Raw genomic sequence first — 17,362 nt, forward strand, 5'->3', positions numbered from 1 at the left:
TAAGGTGAAAAACATCAATAAAATTCTCTTTTGTGTTACTTCATATCAGTATTCAAATTTTAACTCATTCATACATAAATGAAATATTAAATAAAACATTTAAGGAAACACAAATGCAATAATAAATATTTATCCATTAATTCTAAAATGTCTTCATACATGGTATATTTTTAGAACACAATCCTAACAGGAGGTGCGTAGACTCAACATGATTGTAGAGAGGTCAGAGCCAAGAGGATAGGCATAGAGACAGAGATCGAGAGAGGGAGAGAGCTAGTCCTGAGAGAGAAGAGATCGATATGTTTGAGTGATTTAATTTGAAACTTTTGAGTCTGAGTCTGAGACTCATATTTTTTGTTTTAGACTTTTAGTAGTTATTAATTAGTTTATAGTTTTTAGAGTCTTTAGACATAGAAATCGTAATAATAATATAAACTTAATAAGTAATTTTTTTATCTGCCAACCAACTTTTGAATATTTTAAAAATCATCAATCAATTCATCTATACGTAGTGTTGTCACCAAAAAGTGACCCAAGGTGGTGATGAGTTGCAGGTGTGCCAAGGCTTATAGTTTCCTACACTAATTTGAATGAAATGCACCGAATATAAATAAGACTTCTATCTAGACGATTGAACGAACTATCTTGGGACCTCAATAGTTCTAGGCTCTCCAACTCCACTGAAGTGCGCTTTGTTGAGATTGGAATGAAGAAGAATAAATAAACACCAAGAACAATTTACACAACGATGGTTGACATTGAAACTTGAAATGAAATAAATACAAAGGAATTTGGAATGAACAACATGATATTTGCTCGAAATTGACAAGGATTTGGAAAGTAATTAGAATGCTAGAATGCTCGGAAGCTTGAAAGTGCCTTTGGGCTTGAGTTTTTTGTCTGTCAATCTGACTGTTTGTGTGTGTGTTCTCAGTCTGTCTACCAGCTTTTATATTTCTCTCCTTTGCACGAAAATCTCTATGAAACCATGATCTTACTACAGTTAAACTTGATTTGCTTCATGTTCTGTCAGTTGGAAGTTAATACCACATTCTCACAACAACTTCCCCCACTTCTCTCATGTGCTGCCACCTGGACCACCCTGTTGTAACTGCCACAACCTCTTCCACTTTACACAGGCCACTTTCAGCACCACTCTACCTGGGCTTTTATACTCAGCAATTGGGCTTCTCTTTCTCAATAAAATGGGCTTGTGGGATGTGATTGATTCAAAACATGATGGACAGTATGGACTGCACCATGGGCTTTGTTCATGGACTAGAAATATAAAGCCCATAATATTTTTAGTGCCAACACATAGGTCGGGTGATATTATCAACCCGACTATGTGGGTTGGTTGATGGTTAATTATTGATTGGCTGAAAAAATCAACCCAATCTCAGCCCTACAAATGAGTAAGTTATGGCTATCTATCTGATCACTTTGATGTTAGAAAAGATATTTGATTGTTAAAACTTAAAAGTAAAACAAGGGTTGAGGGTACTTTGATCAATTAAAATATATTTTAAATAATTTTTTCTTAGTGGAATAAATCTTATCCATTGATCAATGTCTTTTGGACTGGAAATGAGATGTCAAGATTCCGAGTTTCCAACACTTGGGAATAGGAGTGTTTGGGTTGTGGATAATGTGTGTATTCAGGTGTGCTAGGACTTGCAGTCAATTCAACGATTATGATATGGGGTTTGCACCAAATCTGATCAGTTACAAAATGAGTTGTGTGCAGTCTGAGAACACAAGGTTGTTGGTTCGAGGTTGCCTTCTAAGAAAATGACTTAGAATTTGATAAGTGTCAAGTGTGAAAAGTAGGAGTAAAAGATTAACACCGGAATGAAAGAACCCCTATTGAAATGAAATGAAAATAACACATCGCTGGAATGCATTAAGATTTTCAGTAACTGGGAATACATCCTAGAACGTATTGAAACGTGCTTTACAAGTTAAACAATAAAAATAGCCGCAGAGGTTACAGCCACGGAGGCTTGAAAAATAAAGGGCTAATATAAGAATTAGTTAGCCTGAGTCATGCTAATTGTAAAGATAAGTGACCGGAGTCATTGCCTAATAAAGTAGTAAGGTTTTGTAGATGCGGAGTTTGTATTTGACGCGGGGTGAGTGTAAGTCTCTCTTCTTCTTCCTTTTATAGTTTTGATGGTGATAATAGTGGTCTTCATCTCCTATTTTCCTGGTACTTCCTCGACATGTTCTGTCACGAGAGATCGTGGGGAACGATCTTCTTACTTATTACTTGAGTTGCTAGGTCAAAGTTCTTCATAACCGTAACTCTCTCATGGTAATGGGCATCATGGTAAGGATGCCAGATCGTGCTCCTTTGTCAAGGTGGATATGGGAGTGTTGAAACCTGCATCTTGCTCCACTCTCCTAGATTGTAGGCTTTGTGCTTGTAATTGAGGAAAAATGATCAACAATTGCCATATTGGTAGTGGTACTATCTTCATTAATGTGGGAGAATTTCTCCTTCTTCAAAGTGTAAGACAAACGTGGATCTGGTCTCTGGTTGACGTGCAGTCACTGAAGACATGTTTGAGACTTTTTAGGAACGTAACGACTTCAAATTCCAATTTCTCTTGAACCTCTCTTGCTCTTATCCAGCTGAAATCTGAGTTTCTTTTTAACAAATTATTTTAAACCAAAATTAAAACAATTATGACAACGAATCCTTATTTGTACCCTTTTGGACAAGATTCTTTAGACATCCATGGTTTCCAACAAAGGAGGCATTTCGACTTAACTAACATTGGATTTACCTGCAAAATGAACAAACATTAATCTAAAATCTCTTTACCCTTACCACGTGTCTACTAAAGATTGAATGACCATTGCCAAATGTATGTCCCTCCCTGCCACGTGTCAACAGATGACGGGAGGCTATTTTCTGTATAAACATATATTTATGGATCTTTATGTGTTGAAAAAAATTAGAGTGTCTCTAATGGAATAAAAATAAAAATTTATTTTAAGAGACTTATTACTAATTAATTCTTTAAAAAAAATTTTTTTTGGTTGCGTGGTTCTTTTCATCCTTCAACAAGAGTCTTAACTCTTAACCCCTTTTAAAATCCAAATTTTAGATTTTTTTTTCCACTCAAAAAAAATCCAAAATGTGGAAAAAAAATCTAAAATTTGTCTGGCCTGTGGCTACTTACGTCTTGCCTTGTCTTCATAATAATTAAATTATTATTAGTATTTGCGAATTAGTAAAGTCAACATTTATTTAAATAGAGATAAGATTCTTTCTGCTGTCTCTCATTCCCAACCCTTTTCTCATTCCCAAATTAAAATCAGAACCAACACACAAACCCTAGGTCCCCATTCAAAACCCTAAATTCAAGAGTCTGCCTTTCAATTCTTTGTTTGTCCTTTCCCCTTGATTGGCAATTGCAATTCCTCAATTTTCCCAGCATTACATATACAGATACACATCCGCTGTATCTGCTATATACAGTCTTATATTGACATTTACGTGGATATAGTGTGATTCGAGGAGTAGTTGCTCTGAAAAGGTGAACAAGCGACAGAGACAATGGAAGGGATACCGCACCCAATACCTCGAACTGTAGAGGAGGTCTTCAGCGACTTCCAGGGCAGGCGGGCCGGCCTGATTAAGGCTCTTACTACTGGTTCTCTTCATAATTTTTTGTCTCTCTCTCTTTTCTTTTGTTTTTTTTTTTTCAATTTCGCTGTCTGGTCCTTTCTTTCTCTGTTTATCTATGACCTCGTGCTTTTTCATGAAGACTTTCTGGGATTCGCTTAATTTCTTTCTGGGTTTTTGTTTTTGCAGACGTCGAGAAGTTCTACCAGCAGTGTGATCCTGGTGGGTTGGGTATTTTCGTGTTGATTTAGCTTAGTATTTTCTTTTTGCTTTTTTATTCTGCGTTTCGTGGACTTGGTTTTACTGTGTACGCAATTTATGTTTCTTGTTCCATCAGACTTTATTTCTTTAATGTTTGATGTTGCTGTGATTTATTGTTTTCATTTTGATGTCTTCTATATGTAAGCTGAGACAATACATCTAGAATCGTTGTATCCGATTCATTCTCTTACTGTAGCTTGAACAGTGTGTCCCTCATTGTTTTTGTTTTATCATGTCGAATTTCTTACCATAGCAACTGGAAATCATTTCGGCAGATCCTATGAAAACTTTAAACAACTAAAACAAAATTTATTTACTTTTTAACACTGTAAGCATATATATGTCAACTTACATCATGGAGAGGTAAAGGGTTTTCCTCAGAAAGATTATGCTGTTTATAGCTGTTTGTTTTTGTTTATGAAGTTGAGGTGGTTTGGCTGTCAGATTGTACACAGTTTGCTCAACCTTTCATCTGTAGCTGTTATTTGCATTGTTTTATCTAGTTATACTGTGGATTTTGTGGCCCGTGGTTAAGTTGTAGAGGTGCAACTTAGAAGTCACAGGTTCAAATCCCAGAACAGCCTCTCCGCATATTATGTGGGGGAGGCTGCATACTTCTTGCCTATCCCTGATCTCGCAATGCCCATTGCGGGAGGCTTGTGCACGGGAGTTGTTTACTTTTACTATGGATTTTGTGCCATTGCAATTATTACATTTTATGCGTTTTATCCATAAATGTGCAATGCTTACAGTTTTGTCTATATCGATTAGCTAGTCCGAAAAGATTTGTGATCTAGTTCAGCTAATGATCAATTCAAATGCTAATGGTAGCCCCAGTAATAAAGGAGTGGAACTGTTGAACTGGCCTTAATTAAGAGTTCTTGGCCCAAATTGCATCTCATGAATCTTAAATTTGACTAATACTTGCGGCCCAATGGTGATTGCCAGTATCTAGGGTTTACTATGGGTCATCCCGTATGTCCTTACCTTGAAGCGATTACGTGTCACTAATCAAGGAAATTGGTCAGGCTTATTGAATGAATAATTTGCTGTATCAGAATTGGTTATTTTGTGATCTCAAAGAAGTTCTCTGTTTTATTCATCATTGTTTTGGGTGATTGAGAAATATATGTTTCTCGATTTGTTCAATATTTGCCGACTAACTTGCAAGATATGAAACATTGCAATTCTTATTTGTTTTACTCAAGCCTTGGGATTATGTATATTTTTTCTGTAATTTATATTTAGAAAATTCTTATATGCTTGTATCATTCCATATCTGTTCTTGATTGCATTGGTGTCATCCTATTGAAGTCCAAAATATTTTCACCTGGAGTTGCTGCGTAGGGATAATGTGGCCGTACAGTTTTTCATTTCAAAGTTTTATTGCTTTCCACTTGTTCTTTCAGCAGCTACGCCGCTGCATTCTTTTTCCTAGGGAAAGCATTATATTTTTGATCCCACCACATTATAAGAAAATGAGGTTTGCTGGCCTTTTGGGACCACTGCTTTAGCTTTTAGGTCCTTACAACTGTTTTTCTTTTTGCCTTTTGACTTTACAGGAGAAAAACAATTTAATTAGTAATTATAATATTCATTGCTATTCACTTTACCTTATGTTCCATGCAACATTTCTTCTATGGTGTCATTCATTTTTGTTTTCACATGCTTGTTATATATATATATATATATATATATATTGATCGTGTTTTGTGAACAAGTTACAAATGATGATTGTTTTAATGATTCTTGGTGCTGGTATATAAGAAAATGGTTTCGGTGTGGAGAGTATGAGATTGGAAAGTGACTTGTTTCTGAATGTCGTTTTTTTTTTTTGTTTTTCAAGTGGAAATTGTTTCTGAATCTAAAATTTATGTGCACAGAGAAGGAGAATTTATGTCTATATGGACTTCCTACTGAGACATGGGAAGTTAACCTACCTGTTGAGGAGGTGCCTCCTGAGCTTCCTGAGCCAGCTCTAGGTATAAACTTTGCTAGGGATGGAATGCAAGACAAGGATTGGTTATCACTTGTTGCGGTTCACAGCGATTCATGGTTGCTTGCTGTTGCATTCTACTTTGGTGCACGATTTGGATTTGGTAAGAATGAAAGGTATGAATAACTTATTCACTTTTGAAGAGGTAAATTACAGTAACTTATTGCCTATCTGATGTTTACATTATATTCACTTCTTGGTGGTTATTATATTATTGACCTACTCATCCACACTTAAATACACTTTTAAGCATGGTCACACGTGCATACCAAGGTTGCATGGTGCTATCCCGGAAAAATTGAAGCCGGGCGTTATATGCCCACTTAATTTGTACAGGGATGCTAAACCAAAAACAAAATTCCTTATCCACTCAGTCTTAAAGTCCATTTATTTTTGCGTGTCTAAATTGTAATGCTACGTTGTTTTTGTTCCTTGCGCATTTTAGAGTCATTTCCTCCTCTTCCTCCCTTCCATGGATCCGGTTTTCCTGTTAGAATAGTAAATTGCTGCAAATATGTGGAATTTACCTTCTTTTCTTTTCTTTTTTTTGCTGTAGCTGACCTTTTTGCTATACTTCAAATTGATTTCATGTTTCCAGCCAACAAACCAACCCAGATTGGGCCATTTGAAAGTAACAATTTGAGCTGGCTTCTTATCTGGCTGGTTCAATTTCCCATTGTGAAAACTGTTACGAACAGTTGCATCGCCAGTTTGATTGGTACCCGGGAAGGCCAGGATCTAGTTTTGAATGAGGTGGTCGTGTAAAGATGAGCTTCTAGTACCATCATTTATGATATTGCTTCTCCATTAGCTATTCCGTAGTGGCCTTTTGAATGATGTTCAATTTATGGTCCTTTTATGTCGGCACAAACCAGCTAACCAGGCAATCCTCGTTTTTATTTTTTGGCCTCAATATGTTGGAAGGTAATAACTTTCTTTTTGCAATAAAACAACAATAATAATTTTCGAATTCAATCACTGGTTCAACCACGGATAGCCTACATTGAACAAGTTGAACACCAAAGCATAGCAAGTATTTGGGTCACTGGTCAGTTTGAATTTTAAAACATTAGTTCACACTTTCTTTTGTGGCTACTTATTGAGCAAGGTCTCAGTTTTTTTTGCCTATACATCACACCCGACCCAATGCATGTTGTATGGAAAGAAAATTTTTGCCCCGTTTTATTGGCCAAGATCATGGCCAAATTTGACGTAGGGTTATATATTAGAAATTGTTTTGTTTTGTGATTGTTACTTCCAGACATGCTAGGGTCTGCATCATGAATCTGTGGGAAGAAAAATGTTTTCTAATGTGTGAAATTGAATTATAGGAAAAGACTTTTCCACTTGATAAATGAGCTCCCAACCATTTTTGAAGTTGTTACTGGAAACATCAAGCAACCAAAGGACCAATCTGCTGCTAATAACAACAGTAGCAGAAGCAAATCTAGCGGAAAGGTGGTAATCAGTTGAACTTATTGTTATTTTGTGCTGTATCTCTACTTTGGTACTTATTTTTGTTTACTTTACTTTTACGCAGTCTCGACCATCTGAGAAAGAGGCTAAGCCAGTTAAGATGTCTCCACCACCGAAGGAAGAAGATGAGAGTGGGGACGAAGAGGAGGATGATGAACAGGGTGCAACTTGTGGGGCATGTGGTGAGAGTTACGGAGGTGATGAATTCTGGATTTGCTGTGATATATGTGAGAGATGGTTCCATGGAAAATGTGTGAAGATTACCCCTGCTAAGGCTGAGCATATCAAGCAGTACAAGTGCCCGGGTTGCAGTAGCAAGAGGGCTAGAGTCTAGTAAACAGCTGAAGTTCATAAACAATTGGACAAAGTCAAATCAGACAAGGTCTTTTCTGGTAAACAATCTGGAAAAAAAAGAGTTTGTTTCTATTTTAGTTAATGATATTGAAAGACTCCAGATGAGATTTCAGGTCTTGCAACTCCTGCTGTGTCCAGATTCTTGACAATTGTGGTTTTAAATTAGCCCCTGGCAACTTCGAGTTTTATATAAATGCTTGCCCAGTTTTCTAGTTTCAATTTTTATGATCATTTTACATGTTGATGCATAACTGCCATGTTCTGCTGCAGTTCCCTTAAAATTGCATGAAAGAAGAAATGGAGAACACAATCACACCTCGTCACTGTCCCATGAATGCTCTGGGAACACTAATAGGGTTATTAGTTAATGATTTGTAAATTACTAATAGGGTTGCAGATGTGCAAATTTCCCCTGGCAACTGCTTGCAAATTTAGAGCAATTTAATAGCAATGAGCTTCTGACATATTAACTAGTGAACTAAAGTTGCATTTTACAGTTGTTATGTAGCCAACTTGAATAAATGCTCCGTTATTGAAAAAACACTTGTAAATACCTTTTTTACAATGAACTTCGTCATTGGATGGCAGCATGGAAGCAAGTATCAAAACGTAGCTTGTATTTTTTGTATATTACTTCATGTTGTTATCCATCTAGAACAAAATTCGTAGGGATCCTAGCATATCATGTCCTAGTCATCCCAGTAGCCGAGGTGGGTTGGTGATATCCTATCCCAATCATCCCAGTATCTGAGGTGGGCTGGTGACATGGCACATGTGAATGGTAAATATCATCTCCACGTTTCCGAGATGGAGGATCCTTATAAACGAGATTTTCAACATGTCTATTATATTCTGCCTTGGCCTATTTTGCCTCCTTATAAAACGAGATTTCCACTTGCATATTAGTAGTATCAGTAGCATCTAAAGCACAAACCTATTGGATTTGCTTTCTAAGATTGAACATGTCCAAAATGTAACTTGTTCCAGTACTCTCTCAAAGCTGAGTTAACTGCTTTATTTATTTATTTATTTTTTTTAGAGAGCAAAGTAGGGTTATCTATTATCGGAAAACTCCAAGCTTCTTTAATTATCCTGAGACTAATTTGATACTGGGTCCAAGCTTCGTAGTTGGTCATTTTTCTTGCTTGATAATACTTGCAAGACTATGGAAAAATAAGAACAATATACCACCATATCAGAATCCAATAACACCAATAATTATCATAGCACATCCATCCCATAATTGCTTACAGTGCCTTCACACATAACATCTACATAAAACTCCAAAATTCAGCATAATATAAGTCAAAATTTTCTTCTGAGCAATTGCTAATGTTTGGGAATTCCTTCCATAGGTAGATGATATCCTACACTACCCTGTGAGCTTTGACCATCCTAATATGAAACATTGTGGAACTACGCAAAATGGAGAAGCATACATATAACTTCATACAACTGAAATTAGTATCTAAAATACAGCAAAGAAGGAATACTTGCGTTACAGTTCTAATTGTGATAATTTGAAAAATTGGTAGAGGAGAAAGGTTGTCACAACAATACTTAGGGTATTGTTCCACATTGGGTTACAGACCTTCAAGTGTTTGTGGGTTGGACACCACTTATAAAATTTAAGGGCATACCGTATATGTGATGACATCCTGGTTTGATGCCTTTTTTCCTCTCCGTTTTGTTATCGGTTTCTTTCTTTTACATAGGTCTGTTTGTTTCCTCTTTTGATTACGGAATTATTGGTGAATGATAAATTTGTGGAAATAAAATTGGTTTGTCCTTGCAAGCCATGATTGGCAGTTAACAATCAACACAGTCCCATATTGAAAGCTGAATCGTTAGCTAATTCAATCACAATCATTGCCACTTAATTTTCAATACATAAGATTCTCTAACCATCTAAGTAGCAATGATGTTCAGACAACATGATTGTTTGACTTTCATTGTTAAAGCACTTTTGATGTCTTAAAAAAAAATCATCATAAGCCAACATTATTATTCTTGTGGATAAACCCCTAACTCTGAAAGAGAAGAATTACAAGGAAAAACAATTTAGAGATTACGTTTCTTTCTAAAAACACAAATCAAAAGGGAAATCCAAAACTCAATCCTTGAAAGAAATAACATCTTCATCTTCTTCATTACAAGATCCTCCCTCCGATTTCCAATCTGTCGCCGACTCTGCCATAGCTGATAGAGAAGAATATTGGGGAGAATATTTTTTTCTCTAATAATAGTGTCTTACGAGAGAGATAGAGTGAAACAAGTGATGGTGTCTTACGAGAGAAAGAGGGAGGGAGAGAGAGTGAAGCGAAATATGATGAAACGAGATGATATTTACCACTCACTTAAAAATTGGGCCCCACATAAGCCATGTCACTAGCCACCTTAGCTATTGGGATGGTTGGGACAGGATATGTTAAGATCTCTACGATTTTTACATTAGAATGTATGCTAATATAGCGTCACATATACCTACTTCTAAGTTATTTATGGATAGTCGTAATATATGTTTTGACTTTATCCACACACTCTCTCTCTTTTTTTTAAATAATCGCGAATCACTTTATACAAGTTTTTCATTTGAACATTCGAGATGGGCCTAACCTTGGGTAATCAAGCCCGCGTGCATAGAAATTTTGAACTTGATGACAGGAACCCCTTTCTCCATTTTGGTACCATTATTAATTATATTGCCCGACAGTAATTTTTTAGCCTCCATCTTTATTATTGGATTTTTTTGAGTACTGAAGCTCTGGGTGTATTTGGTATGAATATTATCATTGGACAATCTCCTTATATTTATAACATTTTTTAACCAAGAATGACACCATATAAATTTGCTATTTGGACATTCGATATGAGTCTAAACTCGGGTTATATATATATATGTAAGAATTCTCCTATGAGATCCTAAAATGAGGTCGTAGACCAATCCTGATTTGTTCGGACCCCCAACCCAATTAGGTTATTATCCGGACACTAAACCAATCCAGATTTGATCAATTTATTACAAATTAGGTGCTATTGTCCAACTCAAATTTAACCCAAACCGATTTTTTTGCCCCCTAGTGTTGGTTGTGATACATGTAATTGTGTTTACACCATTATCGTTTATATGCATGTTTACCCCCTCTCAAAGTACAGGCTCTCTGAAGCATCTTCTGAAACATCAAATATAATACCTAGGAGTCAAGAGAGACATCATCGTTGGTTACGAATCACCCCCTCATCTCTTTTATCTGATACACTGGTGGCGCAATTTAGTCTACGGGGCATTGGGCGAACTCTAAAAAAGGGGCCTCTAAAATTTTTTTTCCGTGATTGTCATATAATTCTTAGTCTAACTCTAAAAAAAATATTACTTAAATATGACTCTTCTAACCTTTTGAGATGCAAAATCATTAATTACGTTAGTATAACCAATTTTTTTTCACCAAATCACTTTCAATAGACAACATAGCTAACCCATTTAACCTTTCTTGTGACATGGTGGACCAAAAAAATGATTTTGTCGACTTCAACTTTGAAAATCTTCTCTCTACGGACGCTACCATTATTGGAATAGTTAACAATATCCTATATGCAATCCATGCATTTGAAAAACCACCATCCATTGTTTGCAAATGATTTAGGATTTCAATAGTTTCTTTTTTACTTCTTTAGGTAAAATGTTACACAAAACTTTTTAATTCTAAAGCTAAATCTCTTCCATCAATATCATAAAGAGTGTCACACTTAAAAAAATTCTCAAGTTTAGTGCAATATGAGGTCAAACTTTCATTATGGATTGTAACTTCTTCAAATCAAACATAAACCCAAAAGTCGCTCCATATAATTGAAGTTGTTCAAATATACTTCTAAAGGAAGAAATCGATTTATCCACTATGTATAGAAAGTAATCAACTCTAAAGGACTCCTCAGTTGAACGTATTAAATTTTCATTATTAATTTCATCAAATTGTATCTTTTTTCGAATGATTCATTTTATTTAAAAATAGGTTCAATATCCATTGTACTAGCTACTTCTTTAGCTTCAATCATGGCATCCACAAATCCACTCTCTATATTGTTCAAAAAATAAGATGAGTCCACTTAGCTTTTCTATGGCAATCTTACTAACAGTATTTACAACAAATAATAAATTGTGCCATATTATCAAGCTGACTAAAAACTAATAACTCTCAATTTTATTTGTTGCTAAGGATTGGGCTTCACTTTTTGTCTTTGGATCTTCACTAGTATTAGCCAAGTCAATTAAAGCATCTCTAACTTATGAAGTTTGGTATTGTATTGCTTTAACACTCAACACGATGTTCCCAATGTGTTTGTGAAATTGGCTTAAGAGTGAGATTTACAACATAAGATATCAAAACATTCCACCGTTTTGTAGATGATGCAAACAATGTATATATGTGTCGAACAATTCCAAAGAAAGACATAGCTCTTTCACAAGAGTTGCCCATATCACAAAGTACAAGATTAAGACTATGACAACCAGAAGGTGTGTAAAATGTTCTAGGATTCTCAATAAGCAACCTATTTTGAACACCTTTGTGTTTCCCTTTTATATTTGATCCATTATCATATCCTTGCCCTCTTATGTCATTGAAATTAAGATCAAGAGTATTTAAAATATCTTTGAGCACATTAAAAAGCCCTAGCCCCGATGTATCATCTACCGACATTAAGATCAAGAGCAATTCCATCCATTTGGTCATGCAAATTAGGTGTTCACTACTAATTTCATGAGCTTTAAGTTTTTCACTAAGATGTTTCCAATCATTAAATTCATCCATTGTCAATCGGGATGGGTTTTGGTATTGCTTGAATAACTTACAACAAAAGCAATATACTTTGTCCTTAACAACATAACATACAAGCCATTTCCTATCTTGTTTCTCTCCATTCAATAACACTCATTCATAATAGATGAAAAATGCCTACCAAGATCATCAACACCAAAATCAACATCAAGAATTCTAATTGAACCTTTTTCTATTGGTAGGTCCCTAAAATTTTGACTAATTTTATCCCAATTCCTAGATCATAAATGTGTAATGGCCCAAATTCATTATCATCTATTGACAGAAGTTCTGCTTCCTTATCTTGATCACCTATTCTGATTTATTCTTCTTTATCACCTATTGTTTCTTCTTCTTTATCTTTTTCATTTTCGATTACATCACTCATCATTGTTAGAATTGTTTCTTCTTCAACATTAGATGTTGGTCTACCTCTTTGCTTACTAGGCAAAAATTTATCAAGAGATCCTACTAAAGATCGAAATAATTCTTCTTCTTTTTTTGATATTGGTCGAGATTGAGTGGTGACTCGGAGTGAATATTGAATTTTGAAAAATAATATATGAAGTGCTTTGAGACTTTTTGATTTATTTAATTCAAAAATTTTTTACATCTGCATATTTTCGCCAGTATACCGTTAGCCAAGACAGGTTGACCGTTAAACCAAAGTTAAAGACTACTGATTTGGTAAATAGTGTTTCACATGTGACTAACTATTGAATATCTTCTGCACTGGACAGGAGATCTCACAATTTCGGCTGTTGGGAACAGGAGTTAGATGATGAAATTATAGGTGTGCTAGGGCTTGTTGTCAGCCAAAGGATTTGATAGTAATTTGCACTTAGTCTGCCCTTTATACCAAACGGATTGCGTAATATAAAACAACAAATAACATGCTATTTTAATGAGGAAAACCAAACAGGAAAAAATTTCGAGTCTATCAAGCGACCAACCTTTGAAACAATTCGCTATGTGAATAAGGATTTGAAAGGTTTATCATCACTGAAAAAACACCTTAGTACATCAATTGTTCAGCGTATGTTTCGCTACATGCAACAAGATTGTTAGCTGCAAATGCTTTGACACCTACCAAAGACTTTCGCTTAGAAAATGTTGTTTGGTCGCCCACCAACAAGTGATCTACTCCACCAAGAGCTATATCACGCCAATACTCTTCTTCAACCAGATTGCATATGCAAAAGAGAATTCAAAGCAACAAGAGACTTGAACCTGTTTTATGCAAAAAGCTACAGTAACCACAACATTTCTTGAACGACATATATAGGTATTGACCTATTTAAGAGATAATACCAAGATAGTAGTTGTGATAGAACAAGACTCAGATCTTAGGAGATGTTGTTCATACTGAATCTTACTCTTTAAATTTATCTCCTAGTGTTTTATCTCGTCCTAAACCCTAGACAAAGTATATCTAATTAAAGATAACTCTTAATTGGAGTTTTACTTTAAAACCTCAGTCCAATAAGATATAAAACGCTTTAGACCATGTCATAGTTAAGTTAAAAACACGAAGGTCGTGTTTGGATCTGAACCAAAACAGTGACTGGAGTAGCCTACCTTAGGTTGCACAAGCAATTTAAGCTATTTCAGGATACACCATTGCACATATATACAAACGTCACAAGCATATAACCAACCAATTCTATCTGCTCAGACTGTGATATAATAGTCGGATTAAAACCCAACAATAATGTACAACAAATAACAAGAGTGATTTTTGCAATATTGGGAGATAGAAAGATTGGAATTCAAAATTCATGTGTTATTTTCTCATATGAGGTAATCTGAAAACTTCCTCCTGGGTGAGTATTGCAAAATACTGGCAAGTGCATAAGTCGCACAATTAATAAAGAGTGAGTAGAATATCGTCCCACGAGGATATTTTGACAATTCAATCAAATACCGATTATGATTAAGTCCTACGCTATTTGGAGAGTCAAAATTGATTTGTTTAACAACTAAAGTAATCAAGTAATTAAAGCAAGAGAAAAAAATCAAACACAAGTATTGAAATCAATAATTAAAAGCACTAGGGTACCTAATTTCACCTTCCTTTATCCAATTCAGCTCCCTTGGCTCCTTAACCCTTTAATTAATATCTCTTATTGACAATAGGTCTCCCTATCCTCTTCAATGCTCCATTCATGGTTACACCAAAAGTGTCTCTATCCCTAACACCTGTTATTCCTAGCATTTAGGTTGAAAAAATAAAGATCCATTAAGATTTATGGATTAATCGGGTAGCAATTGCGTAGGCCATGCCCTTATATTCTTATGGTTCATACAACCTATGATGTCTATGGTGAGAAGCAAATCCTAGATATCTCATTCCAGTCTCAATCTAGGAAACAAATTGATTAGATAATGGACAAACACCCAAAAGCATTAAGCATACCCAAAGACAATCAACAAAGAGATAGAAATCAAGAAATAAAAAAACCAAGTTCATTGAATCATCAAAGTTGGATTACATTAGGACCCTAGCAAAAGTATCTAGCCACTCATGGAGTTCAAATGCATCAAAACACAAAGAAAGAAAATCATAATAGCAAGGATAAAAAAGAAGTAGAAGAAGCCCCCTTGAGAACCCTTTCTTCTCCAAACTCCAATGGCAGCCCCCAATGTAGATAATGAACCCTAGCCTCTCAAAAGATGAGATAAAACCATCTCTTATGCCCTTATATACTCCCTTAAACCTTTATGTCATTTATCTAACAAGTTGGGGTCGTTTTGGACCGAACCCACTTGGATTTGGAGACTTTTCTTGAAATCTGTGAAATCTCGTCAATAGTGTCCGATCGATCGGTATTTGTTGCTATCTCCAAAAAAAGTCTTGAACTTAAGTCCGATCAATTGGGACTTTGATTAGCATTGCCCAATCGATTTGGCTCCAACTCCGATCGGTCAGAGTTTGACTCTATTATGCAATTTCTTTATTTTTGCTCTCTATTCTTCACTTCATGCTCTTTTGACATAAGATTGCAAATATAAACTAATTATGAAATATCAAACCCAAATCAAACATCAAAATGAGACAAAACTAATGTAATGGGTGCATAAATACATGTATATAATAGGCACATCAGTGAACGATGCAGCAAAATCATTGATTCTATGTCTATAGCTGTATAGAAGATAATCCTTGACTTCTTTCCTTGCATCATTTACTGATGAAAGATATGAGAGATGAATATCTTTTTTTTCATATAATGTATTGTTTCCTTTAACCAAGTACACTATATAGACCTATATTTATCATCAAATCAAAGAATACAATGTCACATCAAGAAATAGGATAGCTAGATTCCATATAAACTCCTCACATAGCAAAGCAAGATCTTTACAATTGCTACTGGTAGTGGTGGTGGAGATTTCAAGAAAATTAACATATGCCCAACAGGGGTCGCCGTGGAGGAGTGAAGAGATGGGTGGAAGAAGGATCCCAAGGGAGCACATGATGAGACACGAAGAAGGGAACTGGAATGGCATATGGAGAAAGACATGGCTGATGAGGTTTGGTGAGAGCTGTTAGCTTCGATGGGCTAATCATTCAAAACTCAGATTCTTGAAATTAAATAAGAGTTCAATAGATGCAAGTTTTTCTCCAATCAGATTGTCAAGTGGGTGTTTCAGATAGAGGAATTGGGCATGAAACGCTGATGATTATGTAAGAGAATAGCTGGACTAGGGTTTTGTAGCTAACATTTGGGAATGAAATGTTGCATATCGGACGAACATCGGATAGAGAAATAAGTGCGGCAAGCCATGCATCCGATTAGGGATGAAAGTGAGACGGGTTATCAGTGGGCGGCTCATGGCTAGTCTGTTATAGGCTCTACTTGAGCTCAGCTCATTTGATAAAAGGGCTGAGCTCAGGCCTATTTTGAAGCTCATTTTGTTAAACGAGATGAGTCTGAGCTTGAAGAAGCCCAGCTCATAGGCCCTTGGCCTATATATATATACTAGTTGTATACCCGTGCTACGCGCGTCATAGGTTCAATGTATGATTAATATCTCTAAGGCAATTATGATCAATTATATTCAGATTTGAAATCAATACGATGAAAGCAAAAGACTAAATAGATGGTTTAAAATTTCACAACTTTCAAACAAAGCGCAAAAAAAGAATAATTCCTAACCACATGAGTAAGAATCATAAATTCATATCAGTTCTTTGCACACTACACGTAAGTTCTTAAAATTCATTTCAATAGAGCAATCATGGATCCACATTACAATTTTCAAACAACTTGGATTCCACACAACATATACTAATCATACTTCTCGCTGAGACACAACTGACTCGTGATAAGCGGGGTATGCCTGCTTGCAAAAGTAAACTAATGAAATGGGAGACTCATTCATTGAAATGGATTTCGACTCCGACCGATGATAACAAATGAAAAATTCAAGAGAGTAAACAATTATAGAAAATAAAAACACTTACAAGGGAAATTGGTCATTCAAAACTAAATTATTTGACTACTCTCCTAATGATTAAAAAAAAAGCATCTTTTAAAGTACCTTCCAAGATATTTAACAAAAATAGAAAAAAGAACGCTTAAAAGGGAAATTGGTATTTGAAACTAATTTACTTAACTACAAAAGGAGACATAGCATCTTAAAATTAGGCAATTTCATTTGTATTATAAATTTTTATAGAAGTAAGCTTCATTTGCATAACAGTGTATACTATTCTGTGCCAATATAAGATAATAACAAACTGAAAAGAATAGTAGAAATTATATAGCATCTATAAGCATCAAAGTATGTAGAACTAACTTTTTATTGCTTTGCCATTAACGA

General features: G+C 35.3%; 1 protein-coding gene across 1 annotated transcript; it reads left to right on the forward strand.

Moving 5' to 3' along the window:
* Nucleotides 1-3,280: 3,280 nt before the first annotated feature.
* On the forward strand, nucleotides 3,281-7,940 carry LOC119984474 (PHD finger protein ALFIN-LIKE 7-like). The gene is made up of 5 exons (XM_038828451.1): nucleotides 3,281-3,662; nucleotides 3,824-3,856; nucleotides 5,779-6,007; nucleotides 7,223-7,349; nucleotides 7,432-7,940. The coding sequence occupies exons 1-5, from the start codon at nucleotides 3,566-3,568 to the stop codon at nucleotides 7,699-7,701; spliced, it is 756 nt and encodes a 251-aa protein (XP_038684379.1). The 5' UTR covers nucleotides 3,281-3,565; the 3' UTR covers nucleotides 7,702-7,940.
* Nucleotides 7,941-17,362: the final 9,422 nt, after the last annotated feature.

Source organism: Tripterygium wilfordii, chromosome 18, assembly GCF_013401445.1.
Source record: "Tripterygium wilfordii isolate XIE 37 chromosome 18, ASM1340144v1, whole genome shotgun sequence".
In the NCBI taxonomy this organism is placed as follows: domain Eukaryota; kingdom Viridiplantae; phylum Streptophyta; class Magnoliopsida; order Celastrales; family Celastraceae; genus Tripterygium; species Tripterygium wilfordii.

Excerpts from the sequence above, each read along its gene's own strand:
- LOC119984474 (XM_038828451.1), top strand. The coding sequence starts at position 3,566 with ATGGAAGGGATACCGCACCCAATACCTCGAACTGTAGAGGAGGTCTTC. Across the intron at positions 6,008-7,222 it reads GGATTTGGTAAGAATGAAAG|GAAAAGACTTTTCCACTTGA; the intron begins GTATGAATAACT and ends ATTGAATTATAG. Across the intron at positions 7,350-7,431 it reads GAAGCAAATCTAGCGGAAAG|TCTCGACCATCTGAGAAAGA; the intron begins GTGGTAATCAGT and ends ACTTTTACGCAG.